The 23,998-nt window shown below is 45.6% G+C and overlaps 1 protein-coding gene across 3 annotated transcripts in view; it reads left to right on the plus strand.

Annotated features, from left to right (window-relative positions):
• BBS9 (Bardet-Biedl syndrome 9) overlaps positions 1-23,998 on the plus strand; it is a 514,138-nt gene that overhangs the window by 29,412 nt on the left and 460,728 nt on the right. For all 3 annotated transcript variants that reach the window (XM_040353183.1, XM_040353182.1, XM_040353184.1), the window contains exons 5-6: positions 16,635-16,699; positions 20,061-20,174. In XM_040353183.1, the coding sequence (XP_040209117.1) occupies positions 16,635-16,699; positions 20,061-20,174 (179 nt within the window). The remainder of the gene's footprint in view (positions 1-16,634; positions 16,700-20,060; positions 20,175-23,998) is intronic.

Raw genomic sequence — 23,998 nt, forward strand, 5'->3', positions numbered from 1 at the left:
AATATTTGTCCCCTTCCATCTGAGCGGATCGGAGGGCCTATAGAGTAGCCGTGACCTGTAATCCGTCCGCACCGCTAATTGTAGCCCACGACTGGTTACCAAGTTGCTTAAAGGGTCACTAAAGGAATTTTGTTTTTTAGCTAAATAGCTTCCTTTACCCTAATGCAGTCCTGGTTTCATGTCCTCATTGTTCGTTTTTGCTGTAATCCTTCTCTGTTCTGCACACTTCCTGGTTGTCTGTTTCCTTATGAAAAAAGTACTGGGAGCTTCTCTCTGTGGTCTCTAATCAAGGAGGTGTGATTACTGTGTGTCTAAAACCCCTGAGAACCAATCAGTTTCATTTTAAAAACAAACACTGCCCTGTATTGGCTCTGTGTCTCTGTCCTTCACAGAAGCATGAAACTAGATGAAAAGCGAAACTAAAACTGCAGGCACATTTAATGATTGATTTTTATCTATTTTTAATAATTTTTAAAAGGATTCAGTTAACTATTATGGGCCAGATTCTCAGAAGAGTTACGACGGTGTATCTCAGGAATCACCGTCGTATCTCTGTTTTTTGACCCGGGTATCTATGCGATTGATTCCAAGAATCATTTTCGCATAGATACGGCCAAGATCTGACAGGTGTGAGTCACTTACACTGTCGGATCTTAAATGTAATTCGCCACTGGCCGCTAGGTGGCGTTTACGTTCAGGTCTCATTTGACTATGCAAATGAGCCTGATACGCCGATTCCCGAACAAATTTGCGTCGCGTACTCGTTGCTTATGTCGTTTCCGTAGGCGTAAGGTTACCCCTGCTATATGAGGGGTAACCTTATGCCAGTCCGCCGTATTCCATGTTAAGTATGGCGTCGGGTCCGCGTCGTCTTTTCCCGTCGGGTACGTCGTTTTCCTAAGTCGTTCTTGAATACGACTTTACGTCAATGACGCACACGTCGGCGTCATTGACGTTTTCCGTCGTGAGCTGGAGCATGCGCACTGGGCTATTTTTTATTTAAATACAAGCCGCCCCCTTTGAATTACGCGGGGATACGCCGGGCCATTTACACTACGCCGCCGCAAACTACGGAGCAAGTGGTTGAAGAATACGGCACTTGCTCCAGTAAGTTGCGGCGGCGTAGTGTAAATGGCTTACGCTACGCCGCCGCAGAAAGTACCAGAATCTGGCCCTATGTCTCTATACCCTGTAAACAGTCATTTCAGCAAAAAAAATGTTTTCCTTTACAACTCCTTTAAGTCACCCTTGCTCTTCAAAAGGTTGGGCACCCCTGGACTAGAGTCTAGACCAGTGATGGCGAACCTTGGCACCCCAGATGTTTTAGAACAACATTTCTCATGATGCTCAACTACACTGCAGAGTGCATGAGCATCATGGGAAATATAGGGCCAGATTCACGTATAATCGCGGCGGCGTAACGTATCCTAAATACGTTACACCGCCGCAATTTTTCATCGCAAGTGCCTGATTCACCAAGCACTTGCGATGAAAACTACGCCCGCGGCCTCCGGCGCAAGGCGGGCCAATTCAAATGGGCGTGTGCCATTTAAATTAGGCGCGCTCCCGCGCCGGACCTACTGCGCATGCTCCGTTTCCTAACTCCCGCCGTGCTTTGCGCGCCGTGACGTCATTTTTTTGAACGGCGACGCGCGTAGCGTACATCCGTATTCCTGGACGGCTTACGCAAACGACGTTAAATTTTGAATTTCGACGCGGGAACGACGGCCATACTTTAGACAGCAATATACTTGCTGACTAAAGTTAGGGCACCAAAAAAAACGACTAACTTTGCGACGCGAAACTTGACTACGGACGACGTAGCGAACGCGAAAAACCATCGTGGATCCGCCGTAACTCCTAATTTGCATACCCGACGCTGGTTTACGACGCGAACTCCCCCCAGCGGCGGCCGCGGTACTGCATCCTAAGATCGGACAGTGTAAAACAATTACACCTGTCGGATCTTAGGGATATCTATGCGTAACTGATTCGATGAATCAGTCGCATAGATAGAAACAGGGATACGACGGCGTATCAGGAGAAACGCCATCGTATCTCATTTGTGAATCTGGCCCATAGTTCCAAAATATCTGGGGTGCCAAATCACTGGTTTAGACTGTCAACCATGTTGACGTATCCTAAAACATTTCATTACTTTTTTTTTTTCCTTTTCTTTTTCTTTTATATTTTTTTATATTCTAACACATTTTGTGCTATCATATTACCATCAGTCTGAATTTATGTTTGCCATAACCAACCCCCACTATTGTTATCCATTCGCATTTATCCAGGCGTTTGTTTTTCCAGCCTTCAGATTTTAGCATATTGCATTCACTGGTCTTTTCTCTTCTCTTCACGAAGCTTGAATTGCTTTTTAGGATTTTCTGCTCCGCAGTCATACTAGATAATAAGATGAAGCACTGTACCCTATTAATGTGCAAATTTCAGAATAACCTACTTCCAGAGTTAGACTTTTCCCACCACTGCTGTCTGTAATACATTTTCAGTCTACTGTGTTTTCAGATGAATTTATAATGCTTGCATGTCTCCATATTCTGAAAACATATCTAAGCACTAAAACAAAAATGATTTTTTTTTTGCAGATTACCAGTCCTTAGATGTGGTAGCTGCATTTGTTTTCTTTTTTTTTTAAGGCTTGTCCACACACCATGGGCCAGATCCACAGAGATTTGGATAGGCGCAGCGTATCAGAGATACGCTAGGCCGCCGTATCTTACCTGGCTTTAAGTCAAATCCAGGAAGATTTTGCGCCGTAAGTTACGGCGGCGTAGTGTATTTCTGGCGGCGGAATTCAAATCGGCGGGTAGGGGGCGTGATTCATTTAAATGAAGCACGTCCCTGCGCCGATTGAACTGCGCATGCTCCTTTTCGAAATTTCCTGCCGTGCTTTGCACGAAATGACGTCGCAACGACGTCATTTTTTGAACTTGGACGTGACTTACGTCCATCCCTATTCACGAACGGCTTGCGCAAAAAATAAATAAATTCAAATTTCGACGCGGGAACGACGGCCATACTTTAACATGGCAAGTCTATCTATACGCCGCAAAATAGCAGCTTTAACTATACGCCGCAAAAAGCAGACTAAAGACGAAGTAAGAGAATGCGACGGCCGCGCGTACGTTCGCGGATCGTCGGAAAAAGCTCATTTGCATACCCGAAGCGGAAAACAACGCGAACTCCACCCAGCGGGCACCGAAGTATTGCACCTACGATCCGAAGGCGTACGAAGCCGTACGCCTGTCGGATCGAACCCAGAAGCCGTCGTATTTTGGTTTGAGGATTCAAACTAAAGATACAACGCGGGTAATTTGAAAGTAAGCTGGCGTATCAGTAGATACGCCGGCATACTCGCTATGTGGATCTGGCCCCATGTCTATTGATCTGCATTTTTCTTCACAGCACTGCACACAAATGCTATCTTTGCATCGATACATGTGCGTCAGTGTGCAGAAAAAAGTAGCACAACAGACTTGATTTGTGCGAGTATAACACGTTTGGCAGCTGCTTTTATCACTTCAGCCCCGGAAAGATTTACCAATTTCCTGACCAGGCCATTATTTCGCGATACGGCGCTGCATCGCTATAACTGCTTAATTGTGTGACGTTGTACCCAAACAAAATTGGTGTCCTTTTTTTTTTTTTTTTCAGAAATAGTTTGGTGGTATTTGATCATCTCTGCGTTTTTTTATTGTTTGTGCTATAAATAAAAAAAGAGCGACAATTTTGAAAAAAACAACAATATTTTTTACTTTTTGCTATAATAAATATCCAAAAAAACAAACAAACAAATGTATTCCTCAGTTTAGGCCAATACATATTCTTCTACAAATCCCAACTAGCGTATATTGATTGGTTTGTGCAAAATATTTTGCATCTACAAAATAGGGGATAGATTTATGTAATTTTTCTTATTATTTTTTTTCTAACTAGTAATGGCGGTGACTTACGAATTTTAGCGGGATTGCGGCAGGACATATTGGACACTTTTGACACTATTTTGGGACCAGTGACATTTATACAGCAATAAGTTCTTTTAAAAATGCACTGATTACTGTATAAATGACACTGGCAGGGAAGGGGTTAATACCAGGGGCGATCAAAGGGTTCAATGTTCCCTAGGGAGGTGCTTTCTAGCTTTGTGGGGAGTGGACTGACAGGAAGTAGAGAGAGATCGCTGTTCCTAATCACTAGGAACAGACAATCTCACTCTACTCCCCTGACAGAACGGGGATCTGCTTTGTTTACACTGGCAGATCCCCGTTCTGCCTCTCTGTAGAGCAATCGCGGGTGTCTGCAGGACCCGCTGATTGGCTCCCCCGCTAGCTAATCGGCGCGCACAGATCACTGTGTACATACCCAACGTACAATGATGGCAATCTGCGCAGCCGAGCCAACCTAGCGTGGTATAACTGCAGCTGCTGGTCGGCAAGTGGTTAAACGAATTGCACTCCTGTGACCCTCAGGAGAAGCCCAGCCTAAAAAGCTCAGGCTGGACTTCTCCTTTAATGCAAAAATGGCTTTATTAACGATTTAAGCAGAGAGTTTTAAATTGGTGATTACAGCAAGATTCCAGAATAAATCAAATCCTAGACCAGGATACACATGAATTTAAGCTTTCTGTTAACCGGTTATCACAGTAATCTGTCTTCATATACAGAATTTCAGATAAAAAAAAGAAAAAAATATAAATATATATAATGTTCGGGGCGTTTTGAGTCATTTTTATAGCTGTGAATTTTAACGGTAAAAAAGTTATATTTTTAGATAAAAATACTTTTTTTTTTTATTCTTTATTTAAAGGTTCCTCCAAAGCATACAGTTAAAGGAACACTAAAGGCAAACTTTTTTTTTTTTTAAATAACAAACATGTTATACTTACCTTTACTGTGCAGCTCGTTTTGTCTTCTGGGGTCCCTACGCGGCTGTCTCGGCTCCTCCTTGCAAAAGCTTTCCACCTTCATGCGAGCGAGCGAGCATGGTGGAAAGCCTTTGCAAGCGCGCTCCCCTGATACAGCGGCGGGCATAGCTGCCGACTGTATCACTTGGCCCCGCTCCCCGGCACGCAGCGTCATCTGCTGTGATTGACAGCAGCGCCAGCCAATGGCTGCGCTGCTATCAATCCGTCCAATCAACGGCCAGGCTGGGAACCGAAGAGGATCACGTGGACGCGCGCGGGACTTTCGAGGGGTCAGGTAAGTAAAACGGGCCGGTACCGTCGGATGTTTTTTTCACCTTAGGATGCATTAAGGTGATAAAACATTTACCTTTACAACCCCTTTAATACAGTTGTCATCACACTGCCAGGGCTGAAATGGATAAAATTGTTAACACATACAGTGCCTTGAAAAAGTATTCATACCCCTTGAAATGCTCCAACTTTTGTCATGTTACAAACAAAAACATAAATGTATTTTATCGGATTTTATGTGATGGACCAACACAAAGTGGCACATAATTGTGAAGTGGAAAGAAAATGATGAATGTTTTTTGTAAGGTTCTGTAAGAGTACCCCTTTATGTTTTACTAGGATAAATGAGAAGTAACATATTCTGTATGCTAGAAGCAGAAGTATGGCATTAACATTTAGCTTAGCATGATAAGGATGTAGCCTGCAGTTTGCCCAAGCTAATAAACATACAATGGGCTAGATTCAGAGAGCCCGGCATAATTTTCTGCGGGTGTAATGTATCTCAGATACGTTACGCCGCCGTAAATTAGGGCTCAAGTTCCGTATTCAGAAAGAACTTGCGCCCTAAGTTACGGCGGCGTAGCGTATGTGGTCCGGCGTAAGCCCGCCTAATTCAAAGGTGGATGATGTGGGCGTGTTTTATGCCACGCATATTTTAGGCTGCATTCTTGCGATGACCGCTAGGGGGCGCTCCCATTGTGCTCAGTGTATAGTATGCAAATTGCATACTAACACCGATTCACAATGTTGCGCGAGCCCTGCGTACACAAGTTACGTCGTTTCCGTACGGCGTGTTTAGCGTAAGGCTGCCCCTTCTAATAGTAGGGGCAGTCAATGCTAAAGTATACCCGTCGTTCCCGCGTCGCGAAATTTGAATTTCACGTCGTTTGCGTAAGTGATTCGTGAATGGCGCTGGACGCCATTCACGTTCACTTGGAAGCAAATGACGTCCTTGCGACGTCATTTGCCGCAATGCACGTCGGGAAAGTTTCCCGACGGAGCATGCGCTCTGCGCTCGGCGCGGGAGCGTGCCTAATTTAAATGATTCCTGCCCCCTACGGGATCATTTAAATTGCGTGCTCTAGCGCCAGGCAATTTTGCCGACGCGCCCGTGCAATTCACGGAGCTTCTGCTCCGTGAATCAAGGGCAGCAGAGCAAATTTGCGGGGGCGCAGGGCAAAATCGTTGCCCTGCGCCTCCGTAAATAATGCGCAAATCTCTTTGAATCCGGGCCATTGTCTTTTAGGGCCGGCGATTCCCTACACCATAAGAATGATCAAAGCAGCTGTTTTTACGGACAGGCGAGAGGGGATGTCCCTGTCGATCCTCCTGCCAGGGCTGTCTTAATGAGAGGACACACCTGGGCACTGCCCAGGGGCCCCAGCTGCATGGGGGGCCCTGCACAATCCCTTAAAGCAGCTGGTCCTTGAGCCCACGTTTCCCCCGAAATTGGGGGCACTGAGAGTGATAGATACACAGGGGAGGCAGTCTGTCTCCTACCTACTTGATGTCTGTTTACCTGCACTGTCATCATTGTAGGGGCCCCAGAGAATTACTTTGCCCAGGGACTTATGATGCTATTAAGATGGCCCTGCCTCCTGCCGCCCTCCGGTGCTTCTACCGACTCACCCCTGCCATCGGTGAGTCGGAGAAGGGATCCGCTGTCCCCGGATGCTGACCATAGAGATTTCCGGTGGACCAGATGGTCCCCGGAGTCTCTATGATCGTTAGGAGGACGGGTGTGATGTTAACGTGAAGCCGAGATAGTTTTTTTTTTTTTTTTTGGGGGGGGATTTTAGGCTTCCCATTATTGACCCCATATCTCACTGTAAAGAGGACCTGCCATACTTATTCCTATTACTAGAGATGTTTACATTCCTTGTAATAGGAATAAAAGTGATCAGAAAAATAAAGGTAAAATTAACAATAAAAAAAAAAAATACATTTAAATCGCCCCTGTCCTCGTGTGCTCGCACGCAGAAACAAACGCATACGTAAATCACGTCCACATGAAAATAACTTGGATTCATATCTTATTTTTAAATATGAAACTTTAGGCAAGACGGACGCATGGTTGGAATAAGAACACATTCCTGGGGCTCCAGTCCTGTACACCCCTCTTTTAGTATTGGAATATATAGAAATTGTATACAAGATCAAAGTGCTGGTTTTACTTTAGCATTGATCTAGCATAATACAAGACATAATCACATTATACATTCCCTTTTAAAGTAGTTTATTTTCCTTTAGCTTGCATACGGCCTTGTACAGTCAAAATAATTAATCATACAACTGTCATGGGAATTGGAAGGAATAGGGACATGATGTCTGCACTGAGATTGATGCATTTTTTAAGTTAGTCTGATATCAATGCTAAGCAGTTCTTACATCAGGATTTATTTCTTATTTGTGAATGCAATGAATTACATTTACGTCAAGATGAATATTTTTTGGCATTTATAGCATTACAACCTGGTAGGCTATGAGCCGGCAGGTTGGCATATATCTGCATTTATAATAAAATGGAAAATAAGCAGAATCTTTTCCAGTCAGTCTTCCCATTATTTTACCTGACAGTGGTGTCCTGGGGTCTAATGCCCTGTACACACGATCGGATATCTGATGGAATCAAATCCGATGGATTTTTTTCGTCGGATATCCGATGAAGCTGACTTTCATCAGTCTTGCCTACACACCGTCAGACTAAATTTCGACCGTGCCAAAACACGGTGATGTAAAACACTACGACGAGCCGAAGAAAAATGAAGTTCAATGCTTCCGAGCATGCGTCAACTTGATTCTGAGCATGCGTGGATTTTTATCCGATAGAGTTCCACACAGACAATCGGAATTTCCTATTGGTTTTTTATCCATAGGAAAAATGTAAAACATGTTCTATTTCTTTACACCGATGGAAAAAAGACCGACGAGGCCCACACACGATCGGTTTGTCCGATAAAAACAGTCCATCGGTCTTTTTTCATCGAACAAACTGATCATGTGTACACGGCTTTAGTAGACTACTCTTTTTCAACCTTTTTACCCCAGAGGAGCCGCTAAATTAATTTGAAGGCCTTTAGTATGGAACCCCTACTAAGTTCTGGTTCACACTGATGCAATTTCAGATGCACTCCAGAATGGATTGATTCGCATGACAAGTGAAGTAAGTAGAGGCCATTCACATACATGCAGTCCAAACATGCTGCATAAAAAAAAAAAAAAAAAAAAGCGCCCTGTGTGTGTTTAGTGCGAGGAGAGAGACTCCTCAACCACTTCCATACCGCCCAAATTCTGACACTTCTCTCCTACATGCAAAAATTCTGGCTGTTACCGATTAAAATTTTCATGTTCGATTAACCGCTTAACGACCGCCACATGTACATATACGTCGGCAAAATGGCACGGACAGGCAGAACGACGTGCCCGCACGTCGCTGCCTTTCCGCGGGTCGGGGGTCCCCCCGGTACATGCGGCGGTCGCTAAGCCTCAGGGAGCGATCCGGGACGAGGGCGCGGCTATTCGTTTCTAGCCGCCCCCTAACGATCGCTCCCCGGAGCTTAAGAACGGGGAGAGCCGTATGTAAACACGGCTTCAATGCGGCTGCATCGACCGAATCATCCCTTTTATAGGGAGACTCGATCGATGACGTCAGACCTACAGCCACACCCCCCTACAGTTGTAAACGCACACTAGGTGAAGCGGAACTCCTTCAGCGCCCCCTGTGGTTAACTCCCAAATTGCAACTGTCATTTTCACAATAAAGAATGCAATTTTAAATGCATTTTTTGCTGTGAAAATGACAATGGTCCCAAAAATGGGTCAAAATTGTCCGAAGTGTCCGCCATAATGTCGCAGTCACGAAAAAAAAAACGCTGATCGCCGCCATTAGTAGTAAAAAAATAATAATAATAATAAAAATGCAATAAAACTACCCCCTATTTTGTAAACGCTATAAATTTTGCGCAAACCAATCGATAAACGCCTTTTGCGATTTTTTTACCAAAAATAGGTAGAAGAATACGTATCGGCCTAAACTGAGGGAAAAAAAATTATATATGTTTTTGGGGGATATTTATTATAGCAAAAAGTAAAAAATATTGCATTTTTTTCAAAATTGTCGCTCTATTTTTGTTTATAGCGCAAAAAATAAAAACCGCAGAGGTGATCAAATACCACCAAAAGAAAGCTCTATTTGTGGGAAAAAAAGGACGTCAATTTTGTTTGGGAGCCACGTCGCACGATCGCGCAATTGTCAGTTAAAGCGACGCAGTGCCGAATCGCAAAAAAACCTGGCCTGGGCATTTAGCTGCCTAAAGGTCCGGGGCTTAAGTGGTTAATCGATTTTTTTTTTTTTAATCGACTAATTTCGATTAATTATAACGCACATACAGATCCAACTACTTTTAGCTGATCTCCTTGCATTGCAACTCTGTATTGGTCAGTGGTAAATGTGGTATACACTATATACAATCACCCGACACTAGTTAGTTTCCACAATCCATGACTTAACTTCACAGTTCACACAAATACGTTTTAAATTCAAACTGTAGCACTGACGCAAGTAATTTTTTCTTATTAAACTTTAAGAAAAACGTAGAAAGTTAGTTTAACTTTAATTCTAAAATGTATCTAGTATATTGACTGTCAGTCACTTTATAGTAGGCAAGTAGGCATCACTTTAGCCAGTCATGCAGACATACCAGAGTGTTTACATTTTCTGGAGGCAGACATGATCACATTTTATTGACAATATACCCTGAAGAACTGAACAGTCTTTCGCACGGAACAAATGTTGCCGATACACAAAGAATTGTCTGCACAAAACTGCTTAGGACAGGAAAACGATGGTTATTTTTGCCCCCTTCCCCTGATGGAGCCAGATGCATCCTCCTGCTCCACAGATGCAGAAGTACCTCAATCCAATGGGTGCAGTTTGCTCGCATCCAGCAAAATAATTTTGATCGATCAAAAAAATTAAAGATTAATCAAGGAATTAATCTTTAATTTCCCCAATCCTAATAAAAATCATGATTTTTTTTACTAGAAAAATTCTCAGAACCCCCAAACATTATATATGTTTTTTTAGCAGACACCCTAGGGCAGTGATGGCGAACCTTTTTAAGCCCGAGTGCCCAAACTGCAACGCAAAATCAACGTATTCATTCCAAAGTGCCAACATATACAGAACTTGATGAGCGTGGGATATGATGTCTGGGGGTGAACATGTGACACATCAGAAATCATTGTGTATTCACTATGTAGTCAGTGTTTTGTACAAGATCTAAAACTAGAACACATTTGACAAAAGTTACATTTTTTGGAAGCTGTCCTAGCATTGTGCAATCAAATTCCAGTATCACTATACATTAATATTCAATACACGCAAGTTGCATGACAGGTGTACTTTAAATTACTAGTTGTTCAGTAGAAGCACTGGCTGAATGATAAACAAATCCTGTTACAGGGGGTGACATGCAACCAGCAACTCTCCAATGCAGCAGAACTTCCCAGTCCCCCCATTCCCTGCTGGCACACATTATGCTCTCTTTGGTTAAGGCATGTTGAGATCTGTAGTTCTACTCCAGCTGAAGACATACTGGTTGCCCTGCATTGCTGTAGCAGAAGACTACTTAGAAAATCTCTCATTCCTGACCATCTTCATAGACCTCAATGTCCAGGAAACATCCTTCTGAAAGTGAACATTCAAAGACAACTGTAGCAATGCTTTACCAATGGTTCACTCACAATGCCTGTGCAGTTCAATGCACGTCAAATGCAAACTTCCAGCAGCATCTCTACACCTCTAATGCCAGTAGGGTGACCACGTGTCCCGGTTTGCCCGGGATCGTCCCGTAATATACATTTTTGTCCCGTGTCCCGGGAGCCTTCAAACCGGGACAATAGAGAGTCCCGGAATCAACTGCCTGCCACACTCACTGCCGCTGTAATTAAATGATTCTAAATCACTGGTTGCTAGGGAAGCCCCGCTTGGCTTGTAGCAACCAGTGACGTCACCGTGTCCCACTCTCTCTGCGGCTCCGACTCCACCCCCACCTCCTCCTCCTCCAACGGCCAGCCGCTGTTCTTGATGCAGAGAGAGCAGCAGCGCCAGCGTAACAGGCAGAGAGACAGTGAGTCACTCTCACCGTCACCTACCAGTACCGCGGCACAGACCAAGACCTCCTCCTCCTCCCCTCCAGGCCTCGGTTGCTCAGCTGGACTCGATCCTGACTGAGTCCCGACCTCCCGCGAGTCCCGACTTCCGCTGCGCCGCGCCGGCCATCCTTGGAGCAGGGGCAGAAAAGGTAGGTGCAGGGGAGGGGGGGGGGGGTTGACCATGCAATGGGGGGAGATATTATACAGTCCAGATTACAATTTGCAGGGGCAGCAGAGGTGACAGTGAGAGAGGGGGGAGGGGGGGGGGGTTGCATGGTGCACCCCCCTTTCTCTGTCACCTTTGCTGCCCCTGCATATTGTAATCTAGACTGTATAATCTCTCTCTACCCAGTCCTCTGTCACCCAGTCACTCCGTCACCCAGTCACTCTGTCCCTCTGTCACCCAGTCCCTCTGTCACCCAGTCACTCCGTCACCCAGTCACTCCGTCACCCAGTCCCTCCGTCACCCAGTCCCTCCGTCACCCAGTCACTCCGTCACCCAGTCCCTCTGTCACCCAGTCACTCTGTCACCCAGTCCCTCTGTCACCCAGTCCCTCTGTCACCCAGTCCCTCTGTCACCCAGTCACTCCGTCACCCAGTCACTCCGTCACCCAGTCCCTCCGTCACCCAGTCCCTCCGTCACCCAGTCCCTCTGTCACCCAGTCCCTCTGTCACCCAGTCACTCCGTCACCCAGTCACTCCGTCACCCAGTCCCTCTGTCACCCAGTCACTCTGTCACCCAGTCCCTCTGTCACCCAGTCCCTCTGTCACCCAGTCCCTCTGTCACCCAGTCACTCTGTCACCCAGTCCCTCTGTCACCCAGTCACTCTGTCACCCAGTCCCTCTGTCACCCAGTCCCTCTGTCACCCAGTCACTCTGTCACCCAGTCCCTCTGTCACCCAGTCCCTCTGTCCCTCAGTCACTCTGTCCCTCAGTCACTCTGTCCCTCTGTCACCCAGTCCCTCTGTCACCCAGTCCCTCTGTCACCCAGTCCCTCTGTCCCTCTGTCACCCAGTCACTCTGTCACCCAGTCCCTCTGTCACCCAGTCCCTCTGTCACCCAGTCACTCTGTCCCTCTGTCACCCAGTCCCTCTGTCACCCAGTCCCTCTGTCACCCAGTCCCTCTGTCACCCAGTCACTCTGTCCCTCTGTCACCCAGTCCCTCTGTCACCCAGTCCCTCTGTCACCCAGTCCCTCTGTCACCCAGTCCCTCTGTCACCCAGTCACTCTGTCCCTCTGTCACCCAGTCCCTCTGTCACCCAGTCCCTCTGTCACCCAGTCCCTCTGTCACCCAGTCACTCTGTCCCTCTGTCACCCAGTCACTCTGTCACCCAGTCCCTCTGTCACCCAGTCCCTCTGTCACCCAGTCACTCTGTCCCTCTGTCACCCAGTCCCTCTGTCACCCAGTCCCTCTGTCACCCAGTCCCTCTGTCACCCAGTCCCTCTGTCACCCAGTCACTCTGTCACCCAGTCCCTCTGTCACCCAGTCCCTCTGTCACCCAGTCCCTCTGTCACCCAGTCCCTCTGTCACTCTGTCACTCTGTCACCCAGTCCCTCTGTCACCCAGTCACTCTGTCCCTCTGTCACTCTGTCCCTCTGTCACTCTGTCCCTCTGTCACCCAGTCCCTCTGTCACCCAGTCCCTCTGTCACCCAGTCCCTCTGTCACCCAGTCCCTCTGTCACCCAGTCACTCTGTCACCCAGTCCCTCTGTCACCCAGTCCCTCTGTCACCCAGTCCCTCTGTCACCCAGTCCCTCTGTCACCCAGTCCCTCTGTCACCCAGTCACTCTGTCCCTCTGTCACCCAGTCACTCTGTCACTCTGTCACCCAGTCCCTCTGTCACCCAGTCACTCTGTCCCTCTGTCACCCAGTCCCTCTGTCACCCAGTCACTCTGTCCCTCTGCCACCCAGTCACTCTGTCACTCTGTCACCCAGTCCCTCTGTCACCCAGTCACTCTGTCCCTCAGTCACTCTGTCCCTCTGTCACCCAGCCCCCTGTCACCCAGCCCCTTGTCACCCAGCTCTCCATCACCCAGTCCTCCGTCACCCAGCTCTCCGTCACCCAATCCCCTGTCACCCAGTCCCTCTGTCACCCAGCCCTCTGTCACCCTGTCCCCTGTCCCCCAGTCCCTCTGTCACCCAGCCCTCTGTCACCCAGTCCCCTGTCACCCAGCCCTCTGTCACGGGCCCGCTGATTTCATGATACGCCCCTGCCCCCAAAACTGGCAAAAAAATTAGTAAAAAAACGTATTTTTTTTGGGGGGGGGGGGGGTGTCCCTGAATGGCAGTTTGGAAATGTGGTCACCCTAAATGCCAGTGATTCTGGACTGTCTGTCATGTGACTCTGGTATCATGAAATACAGGGGGGTGTCAGGGACAAAAACTATATGTATTTACATCTCACACTGTACTGCAGTGATCTCTGCAAAATCTAGCAGGCATTCCCAGCCAGATAAACCTGAATAGCCAACACAAAGCATGAGACATCTGCTGTAACACAGACAGCATATAAACAACATTATTCTGACCATACAATTCCATATTTTGTGGCAATGTTGGGAACAAGAAGAAAAAAAAAGTCCCCAAGGAATAGATTCTATTTGAAGAGGCACAGTAACAGTGTACACAGCTAAACACATTTATTCCCCACACAGCATGTACACTTACTTTAACGATTGCCACAGCACTCCAATGCATCAGCCGACTCAGTCAGTTCCCGGGCATAAGAACGGCCTGTGATTGGGCAGCTTCAGTAGGCACCACCACGGCCCCCCATTGGCTCAATTCCCACCACATGTTCCGCCTGCCATCCAACCCGGAGCAACCCTTCATCTCGTCCACGCCCCATCCTAGACACAGCCCCCCATTGGCTCAATCCCCACCACATGTTCCGTCTGCCATCCAACCCGGAGCAACCCTTCATCTCGTCCACGCCCATCCTAGACACATCATCCCTGGCTCCAGAGACTTATGGGAGATGTAGTTCTATGTGAAGGGGAGCTGTGGACGCGATATACCGAGTCAGTACAGGATTTTCTCACGTGCCCACCAAGAGGGCTCGGCGTGCCGGCTGTGGCACGCGTGCCACAGGTTCGCCATCACTGCCCTAGGGAATAAAATGGTGGTCATTGGAACTTTTTATATCACATGGTATTTGTGCGGTAATTTTTCAAAGGCGATTTTTTTGAAAGAAAAAAAAATCATGAATAAAATAAAAACAAAACAGTAACGTTAGCCCAGTTTTTTTTTTTGTAAAATGTGACAGATGATGTTACGACGAGTAAATCGATACCTTACATGTCAGGCTTTAAAACACTCGTGTTATGGTGCCAAATTTCAGTACTTCAACATCTCCATAGGCGACAGTTTAATTTTTTTTTACAGGTTACCTGTTTAGAGTTACAGAGGAGGTCTAGTGCTAGAATTGTTGCTTTCACTGTGATACCTCACATGTGTGGTTTTGACGTTGTTTACATATGCGGGCACAATTTACGTATGCGTTCACTTCTACGTGCGAGCTTGCGGGGGCACTTTATTTTAATTTTTTTTATTGTTTATTATATTTAAAAAATATATTATTTTTACACTTTTTCCCCTTTAACAAAAAATGTTTTGATCACTTTTATTCCTACGTTATTACAAGGAATGTAAACATCCCTTGTAATAGGAATGGTGCCTGACAGGTCCTCTTTATGGAGAGATGTGGGATCTGTAAGACCTCACCTCTCTCTTCCAGGCTGGAAAGCATCAGATCAAAAAAAAAATGATGATCTGATGCTTTTCTAGCCGAGAACTTGGCTTTGTTTACTTTTGCGGCCTGGACGTGATGTCATAACGATGTGCCCAGGCCTCCGAGGATCATAGAGATTGCCAGGGACCATCTGTTTCTCCAAAATCTCTATGCCTCTCTTCCGGTGCCAGACGATATATTCTTTGGTACCCCGATTGCACGGGAGAGCCCGGAGAAGCCCCGTTCCCTCCCGTCGCCGCTAAGAATGATCAAGTGGCTGATGATCCTTATTGTGCTCAGAATCGCCGGTTCTAAAAAAACGATATCTGAATGATGCCTGTAGCTGTAGTGTTTTAGGACTACAGAAGACCCCCCCCCCCCATGTTTTGATGGTATAACAAAATGTCTCAATGGCATATTTAAACTGTTCATATATACGCGCTATAGCTAAATGATGGCTACAGCATGGTCGCACTTTGCCAGGAGGCACGCATCAGCAGTGACCTGTGATCGCTGATCGGGGTAAAGAGCCTATCACAGTAGCTCTTTACCATGTGATCAGCTGTGCCCAATCTCAGCTGATCACAGTGTAAACAGGATTTGCCATTGGCAATCCCCTCCTCATGCTGACAGTGAGTTAGGAGAGGAGAGCCGATAACCGGCAAATCCACACAGGGGACATCTACACGAATAATAAGGGCACTGATCATCAATGTCCTGATGATCATGGCAATCCCAACAGTGCCCAGCCCACCACTGCTGGCAATCAGTGCCCACCAGTGATGCCTGTCAGTGATGCCTATCATTAGTGCTTATCAGTGCCATCTATACATGTCCATCAATGCCGCCTCATCAGTGCAGCCTATCAGTGCCCATCAGTGCATCCTCATTAGCACACATCAGTAAAGGAAAAAAAATATTTTATAAATATATACATTTTTCAAAATTTTATGACTGAAACTAAGAAAAACTATTTTTTTTTCTTCTAAATTTTCAGTCTTTTTCCATTTGTTTAGCAAAAAATAAAAACCCCAGTGGTGAATAAATACCACCAAAAGAAAGCTCTAGCTGTCTCAAAAAAAAAAATTATAACAATTTTGTTTGGATACAACGTTACATGACCACGCAATTGTTATTCAAAATGTGACTAAAAGCTGAAAATTGACCTGGGCAGGAAGGGGGTGAAAGTGCCCAGTAGGCAAGTGGTTAACAAACCAAATAGGGGCAAATGAGTAAAGTTCATTATTCGGGTTAACATATACTTCAACATTTTAGCTAATATCTCTACTGTACCTTGACCAGTATCTCAGATTTTGAATGGGTATAGATGTTTTGCGCACAATATTTGTAAATTGAATTAGCTCCTTCTGATTTGTATTCAGCTTGCAGTTTATTTTTGCTGATAAAAAGATAAAATCCTTTTTTTGTGTGTTTTCATGTAAAACCAATACAGTACCCGTTTTGTAATGTTTCCTTTGCTTAACAACTTATCATATAGAATTTTATTTATATATATATGTCTGTCTCTTGTAGGGGTACTGAACTTCTCCATCTTGCTGTATTACATCCAAGAAAACTCTGTGTATATTCTGTCTCAGGTAATTATTTAATTATTTACATATCAAATTGTAAAATAAAGTGATATTTAAAGTGATAAAGTGATATTTAAAAGGCCTGTCGTGGGCAAATAGATCTTATGTGTAACCATGTTCTTTGTGAGACAGCTCAGGGACAGGGATCATTGTGGCCATTGCTTCTGATTCACATACAGAATTTTGTGTGTCTTATTGAAAAATTGCCTACGGCCGATTCGTGAGAAAGCCACTTGCTATTTAAGCCTAAAAAACAGGACACTTCTCCATTGAAGTAGGGCTGCACCTGCACTGCATAGGTCAACTGCTCATATAGGTCTAGCGGACATGGTCTTGTCTTCTGCACTGCTAGACCAATCCCCAAAGCGTCTTCTCCACCATTCTCTAGTGGTCTAAGGTCTTGACATCATCAAGTCCAAAGCAGGGAAAATGCCTCTCATGCAGCCGGCTCACTGCATTGGCGCTGGGAAGTTGGGGCACAGCACCGTCTGGAAACAGAAGGGCTGTGATGATCTCTTCCTAGAATTTTAGGAAGGATCCAGTTTGTCCTGAAGCTTTGTATAGCACATAAGCGTTCAGCAGAGCCAATTGGGATAAATATACAGAAACTTTTTTGTACCAACTTCTGACCTTACGGGCAATTAAGTACGGCGCCAACATCTGGTCATTGAGGTCCACCCCTCCCATGTAAAGGTTGTATTCATGGACACAGAGGGGTTTCTACACAACACACGTCACCGTTGGAATTTTGACTGTCGTATCTGCATGAAGGGAGGACAGAACGAAAACATTCAGATTATCCCTCCCTCCACTTCACTGTGAGCAAATTGAATCTCAAGCAGGCTCTTTCCCCCCATCATAGTCAAGACTCTACAAGCCGTTTGGGGAAGCCCCGGCGATTAGATCATCAACACAGATAACTTGATCGGGAGTACACAAGGCTGAAAAATGTTGGTTGAAGTGGTTTACGAGGGGCCAAATTTTGTAGAGCCAATCAAATTCAGGGTCACCCCGAGGATGACAGAGTTCATTGTCATTAAAATGCGAGATCCGCAAGATCTGCTCATATCGCGTCCTGGTCATGGAAGCAGAGAACATGAGCATATGATGAATTGGGTCAGTGAACCAATATGACTGTCTTAAATTCTCTGGCAAGGGCCAACTCGGGATTAGAAGTGATTAATTGACCGGCATACAAATTGCATTGGTCCACAATAAATCTATAGAGATCTTCAATGAAAAACAGCGAATGAAAATCAAGTGACGTAAAATCAACTGTTTCCATCTGAATTCCGGGTTGGCCAGTAAATGGGGGAAGTACGGGCGCTGCAGAAGTGGTGGGCTCCGAGATCTGATTGACAAATGCAGCGGGAAGGGCACTATGGGCTCGACGGGCCTCTGCTAGCCACTGCACCAGCTTGAACTGTACTTATGGGACTCGCCACATCACCAAGTTATACTGCAGTGCTGGATGTACGACCAGGGTGTTCTAGGCCGCTGGTGTTTGCCAGTTCACCAGAAGGATGAGTGGCACTTAGTACTGGCTCTCTGCTCCATACGAAAGCCCTGCGGTTCTTGCACCTCAACAACACCTCAACAACAGAAGAAGAACGGGGTCGGGTACGCCTGACCTTGGCAGGGACCACTATTCCATCATCAGAGCTATCTGTCAGGGTGCTGATGTTGTCTACTGGTTCGTATTCTGAGCCTGAATATGACAGTTGGGTGACTTTGTCTTCACTCTCATACTGTCATACTCAGAAACGTGTGGGCCTCTTCACTAGTGTACCTTCGATTGGACATTGTGGCCTCTAAATTTACTGGTTCAGCTAGTGAAACTCACAGGAAAAAAGAGCACCTGATTGTCATTGACTGCTTCAAACACTACCAAAAAACCTGTAAGCGTTCGCAGGGATCAGGCCTGACTCTGCGAACGCTGCAGTTATGTTTTTAGTGTTTTGTAAGTGACAGTGATTGATTGATACTGCTCTTGGGTGGGCTGGGCTGGGCTGAGGGGCTAAACGCAGGGGCTAGCAGGTATCTGGGCTGATCCCGCTAACACTGCATTTTTGGGAACTCTAAACTACTGGGGACGCTAGTATAGATCTGATCAGATCAAATATATTGATCCGTTCAGACACTATAGTACTAAGGAAGGTGTATGGTCCATGCGTGGGTGTTGGCACTACTGGCACTAATCTGACGCTGCCTGGGGCTGACGTAGGCCCTAACGACATTGTTGAACTGTTTCCTGCATGGCCTATAGACAAAAGGAGGCCGAGTGGGAGCTTTCCCATCTTGGGTTGACACCAAATGGCACAGTACGATTTGTCACTCACTGTGTCCACCTGTCCGAAAGACAGATCATTGTAAAGGGCCTGCCCAGTACCATGTGATTGCTGTGATCAATCACAGCAATCACATGACAGCTGTACACTATGAATGGCTTTCATTCATAGCCATTCATTGTGTACTATTGTGATGATCTATGTGATTGGTCACAGTGATCACATGTTACAGATATGGCCAATCACAGTGCATATGTTCCATGTGATAGCTATGGCTATTACAATAGTACACAAAGAATGACTATGAATGAATGGATACCATTCATAATAATGATTACTTACAACAGTCATCATCACTGTTCTAAGCAATCATAGTGTTAAAAATAGAAAATAAATCATGATCACTTCCCCATAGTAACACTGTATTGCTCTGGTCACAGTATGTAAAAACAAACTTGTAAAAAAAAAGGTTAAACAATACTCAACAAAAAATGTTTTCTTCATACTGTCACCAGTAGGTAAACTTGATCACCGCCATACCGGTCATATGATGATGCTGCACTGTCCTGCTGGTGCCGAGTCCTGCTGAAAAATGACATCAGCATCTCCATAAAGCTGGTCAGCAGAGGTAAGCATTAATTGCTCTAGGATTTCCTGGTAGAAGGCTTTGATAACTTTGGACTTGATAAAACACAGTGGAGCAACACCAGCAGATGACATGGAGTCCCAAATCATCACTGACTGTAAAATGTTGCATTTCATTTGGAAATCAAGGTCCCCGAGTCTGGAGGAAGAATTGGAGAGGTACAGAATCCAAGTTGCATGAGGTCCAGTGTGAAATTCCACAGTCGGTGATGATTTGGGGAGCCATGTCATCTGCTGGTGTTTGTCCACTGTGTTTTATAAAGTCTAAAGTCAGCACAGCCCTCTACCAGAAAATTCTAGAGCACTTCATGCTTCCCTCTACACTCCAAGAAACAAGCCCCAGTTTTAATCAGACTGTTCTCATTAGGTCCAAATTTGCCTCCTTTTTTTACTAATATATTTTACAATATATCTCTCCCGTTTGTCTTTTTAAGGTACATTAGGAAATGTGGAGCATGGCAATCAGTATCAGATTAAACTGATGTATGAACATAATCTTCAACGAACAGCTTGCAACATGACTCATGGGTCATTTGGAGGAGTAAAAGGTATTTTTTCAACAACTAGTAAAATGTATTGCATGTATTTAAACCTTCCACTGTAGCACAACTGATATAATATAAAATATACAAAAACGATTGAAAAGAATGCGTGTGGGCATTTATTTATTTTACCACTTCTCAAGGACAACCATAACAATGAATATGTCAATTTTAATTGGAATGTTGCGTTCTGCTATTTGTTTAGTTGATTTAACCATTATGATATAAATCATAAATTAGACTTGTGTATATAGATTGATGAGACAGTTTGTCAGCTATATAATGGCATATAACTAGAAGATTAAGTGTGGGTTAACAGGCCTTTTCAGTAATTAGAAGACTTACCCATAGGCTAAAACAAAAATCGGAGAACTGATATGAAAGAAATTTTTTGCTATATTTTGATACTTTTATGGTAATATTGCTGTTGTTCTGATTTAATTGTTTTAAATTCTATACTCTTCAGCAGATATGTTTCATACATTTATATATATATGGGGACTGAGAAAACATAGTCATGCATCACTGACCAGGTCAACTGGCCAGGGTTGAAAGCTGAATTCTGTCTGTAGTTGAAAGTCCGTTTAAACATTATAGGCATGGGTTTGGTAGGCCCACTTGTAAAAGCTGAGGTCCCCAGTACATATTGGTGATCCTCAACTATATCGTCTGATACCCTAAGCCCAGGTTCACACTGGGCTGTGGGAGTGAAGCCGTGCGAGTTTAGCTGAACTCGCACAATTTCACTCCCGCTGGCAGTCCCGATTTCGTTCGCGATTTCAGAGACATCTGTGCAGGTTTCTGCACAGATGTCAATGTAAATCGCGGCCCGAAATCGCAAAAAGTTGTACAGGAACTACTTTTTGCAATCGGTGCAGCGCCGCAGATGCGGCGTTGCACCGATTAGGACAATTGCCGGCAAATGCAGGCGATTTGAGATGCGATTTGACATGTGAAATCGCATCTCAAATCGTACCCAGTGTGAACCTAGGCTAAAGCTATTCTGCGGAATACCTTGTCCAAAATGATCACCTGTGCACTGTTACAAATGTTTACTAGCCACTTCAGCCCCGGGCCATTTGTCAGCTTAAAGACCGGAGGTCTTTTTGCGATTCGGCACTGCGTCGCTTTAACTGACAATTGCGCGATCGTGCGATGTGGCTTCCAAACAAAATTAATGTCTTTTTTTTTCCCCACAGATAGAGCTTTCTTTTGGTGGTATTTGATCACCTCTGCGGTTTTTATTTTTTGCGCTAAAAACAAAAATAGAGCGACAATTTTGAAAAAAAAAAGCAATATTTTTTACTTTTTGTTATAATAAATATCCCCCAAAAAATATATAAAAAAACAACATATTTTTTCCTTAGTTTAGGCCGATAGGTATTCTTCTTTTCGGTAAAAAGATATCGCAATAAGCGTTTATTGATTGTTTGCACAAAAGTTATAGCGTTTACAAAAAATGGGATAGTTTTATGGCATTTTTATTAATACTTTTTTTACTAGTAATGATCAGCGATTTTTATCGTGACTGTGACGTTATGGCAGACACATCGGACACTTTTGACAAATTTTTGGGACCATTTTCATTTTTACAGCGATCAGTGCTATAAAAATGCACTGTTTACTGTGAAAATTACACTGGCGGTGAAGGGGTTAACCACTCGGTGGCACTGGGGGTTAAGTGTGCCCTAGTGAGTCATTCTTACTGATGGGGATATGGGCTACACGTGACAAGACAGTGATCACCGCTTCCGATTACAGGAAGCGTGATCACTGTCCTTGTCACTAGGCAGAGCTGGGAGATGCTTGTGTACATCAGCATCTCCCGGTTCTTCCTTACCGTGAGACGATCGCGGGTATGCCCACGGCGATCGAGTCCACAGGACTCGCGGTCGGGCTCACGGAGCTTGCGGCGGGCGCGCGTCCACAATGAACGCCCTAAAGGAACTGGACTTAACACGCCTCCTTCAGAGGCTTCAACACAAGCATCTGGGCAATCGGAACCACAGCTGCAGAATCTGATGAACGCTTGTCGGACAGTTCAGACGCAGAGTCATAAACATACTGAGAAAGTGGGGCTCATCCGCCTCTCTGCCCGACATCGGGTTATTATACCCCCACGCCAAGAGTTAGTGTGCCCCCTTCCTGTGGTGGCTAGAACACACATAATAGGGGCCACTGTGATGTTAGAACCACAACGCAATCTGGAAACCAAAGGTGAATGGTTGGTAGCCAGAACTTTGTCTGTTGTTCGTCCAGGGACAGGTGTTGGTGCAACTGGTTAACTTGGGGTCCACCCCTATCCAAGTGCCCACGGACGTGGCCATTGCCGAGTTATATACAGTACCCAAAAGCTGCATCACTGACCCCTGCCCTGGGGTGGAGGCCGCCTGCGCTGCTTTGCAAATGGCTCTACCTGATTCAGCAGATGCTCATCTTCCGAAATTTTTAGCACAACTGGCACTTCCGGTTTCGGGAATGATTCCTGAACAACGCAACAAGCTCCAGCAACTAGTTCACAGACATATGATGACATTCTCTCAAGGTCCTGAGGATAAGGGCTGTACTAATGCTTTGGATCATTCCATCCACACTGGAGACACAGCTCCTGTTCGGGAAAGATATCGTAATATACCCCCCGCTCTTTGTCAAGAGGTCAAAGACCTATTGCGTGGTATGCTGAAAGGGGGGGTGATTCGAGAGAGTCGTAGCCCCTGGGCTGCGCCCATAGTTCTGGTGCGAAAGAAGGACGGCAGCTTACGTTTTTGTGTGGACTATCGCAGATTGAATGCCTGTACCCATCGGGATGCTTACCCACTGCTCCGGGTCGAAGAATCCCTAATGGCCTTGGGGCAGGCACAGTATTTCTCCACGCTCGACTTGGCCAGCGGATATTGGCAGGACCCCGTAAATGGGAAGATCGTGAAAAACGGCTTTCATCACCCCTCTGGGACTATTCGAGTTTAATCGGATGCCCTTTGGCCTGACCAATGCCCCCAGTACGTTTCAACGGCTAATGGAACTTTGCTTGGGAGACTTGAACTTTGAATCTGTCCTGATTTATCTAGATGACATTATCATCTTCTCCAGAACGTTTAAGGACCATTTTCTACATCTGGATCAAGTCCTCCAGCGACTGGCACAGTATGGCCTTCGGCTCAAACCGGAAAAGTGTCATCTTATGAGAACCAAAATCCAGTATTTGGGGCATGTGGTCGAGGCAAAGGGGGTGTCCCCCGATCCAGACAAAATTCAGGCTGTACAGGCGTGGACAAGCCCTAAAACGGTAACAGAGCTACGCTCCTTCCTGGGACTTGCAGGTTACTACCGCAGATTCATTCCGAACTTTGCTACTATCGCGGCCCCCTTGACCCAGTTGCCTGTTCATCGGAAGGGTAAATATTCTCCCAGTATCAGTGACAGTTGGGGGGCAGCACAAAGTGAGGCACTGGAGACCCTCAAGACGCAGCTGACTTCTGCACCCATCTTGGCCTATGCGGACTACTGTAAACCCTTCTGTGTGTACACCGATGCCAGCCTTCAAGGATTGGGGGCTGTGCTTGCTCAGGAGCAAGATGGAACTGAGCGCGTGATCACTTATGCAAGTCGGAGCTTGCGCCCTACCGAACGTAATCCAGTCAACTACAGTTCTTTCAAACTGGAGCTGTTAGCGGTAGTCTGGGCCATCACCGAAAAGTTTGCTGAGTACTTAGTGAGTGGCCGGGTGGACATATATATGGACAACAATCCTCTCGCCTACCTAGAGACGACAAAACTGGGCTCCTTGGAGCAACGCTGGGTGGCACGACTGGCCTGGTTCAACTATACCA

Source organism: Rana temporaria, chromosome 5, assembly GCF_905171775.1.
Source record: "Rana temporaria chromosome 5, aRanTem1.1, whole genome shotgun sequence".
Classification (NCBI taxonomy): Eukaryota; Metazoa; Chordata; class Amphibia; order Anura; family Ranidae; genus Rana; species Rana temporaria.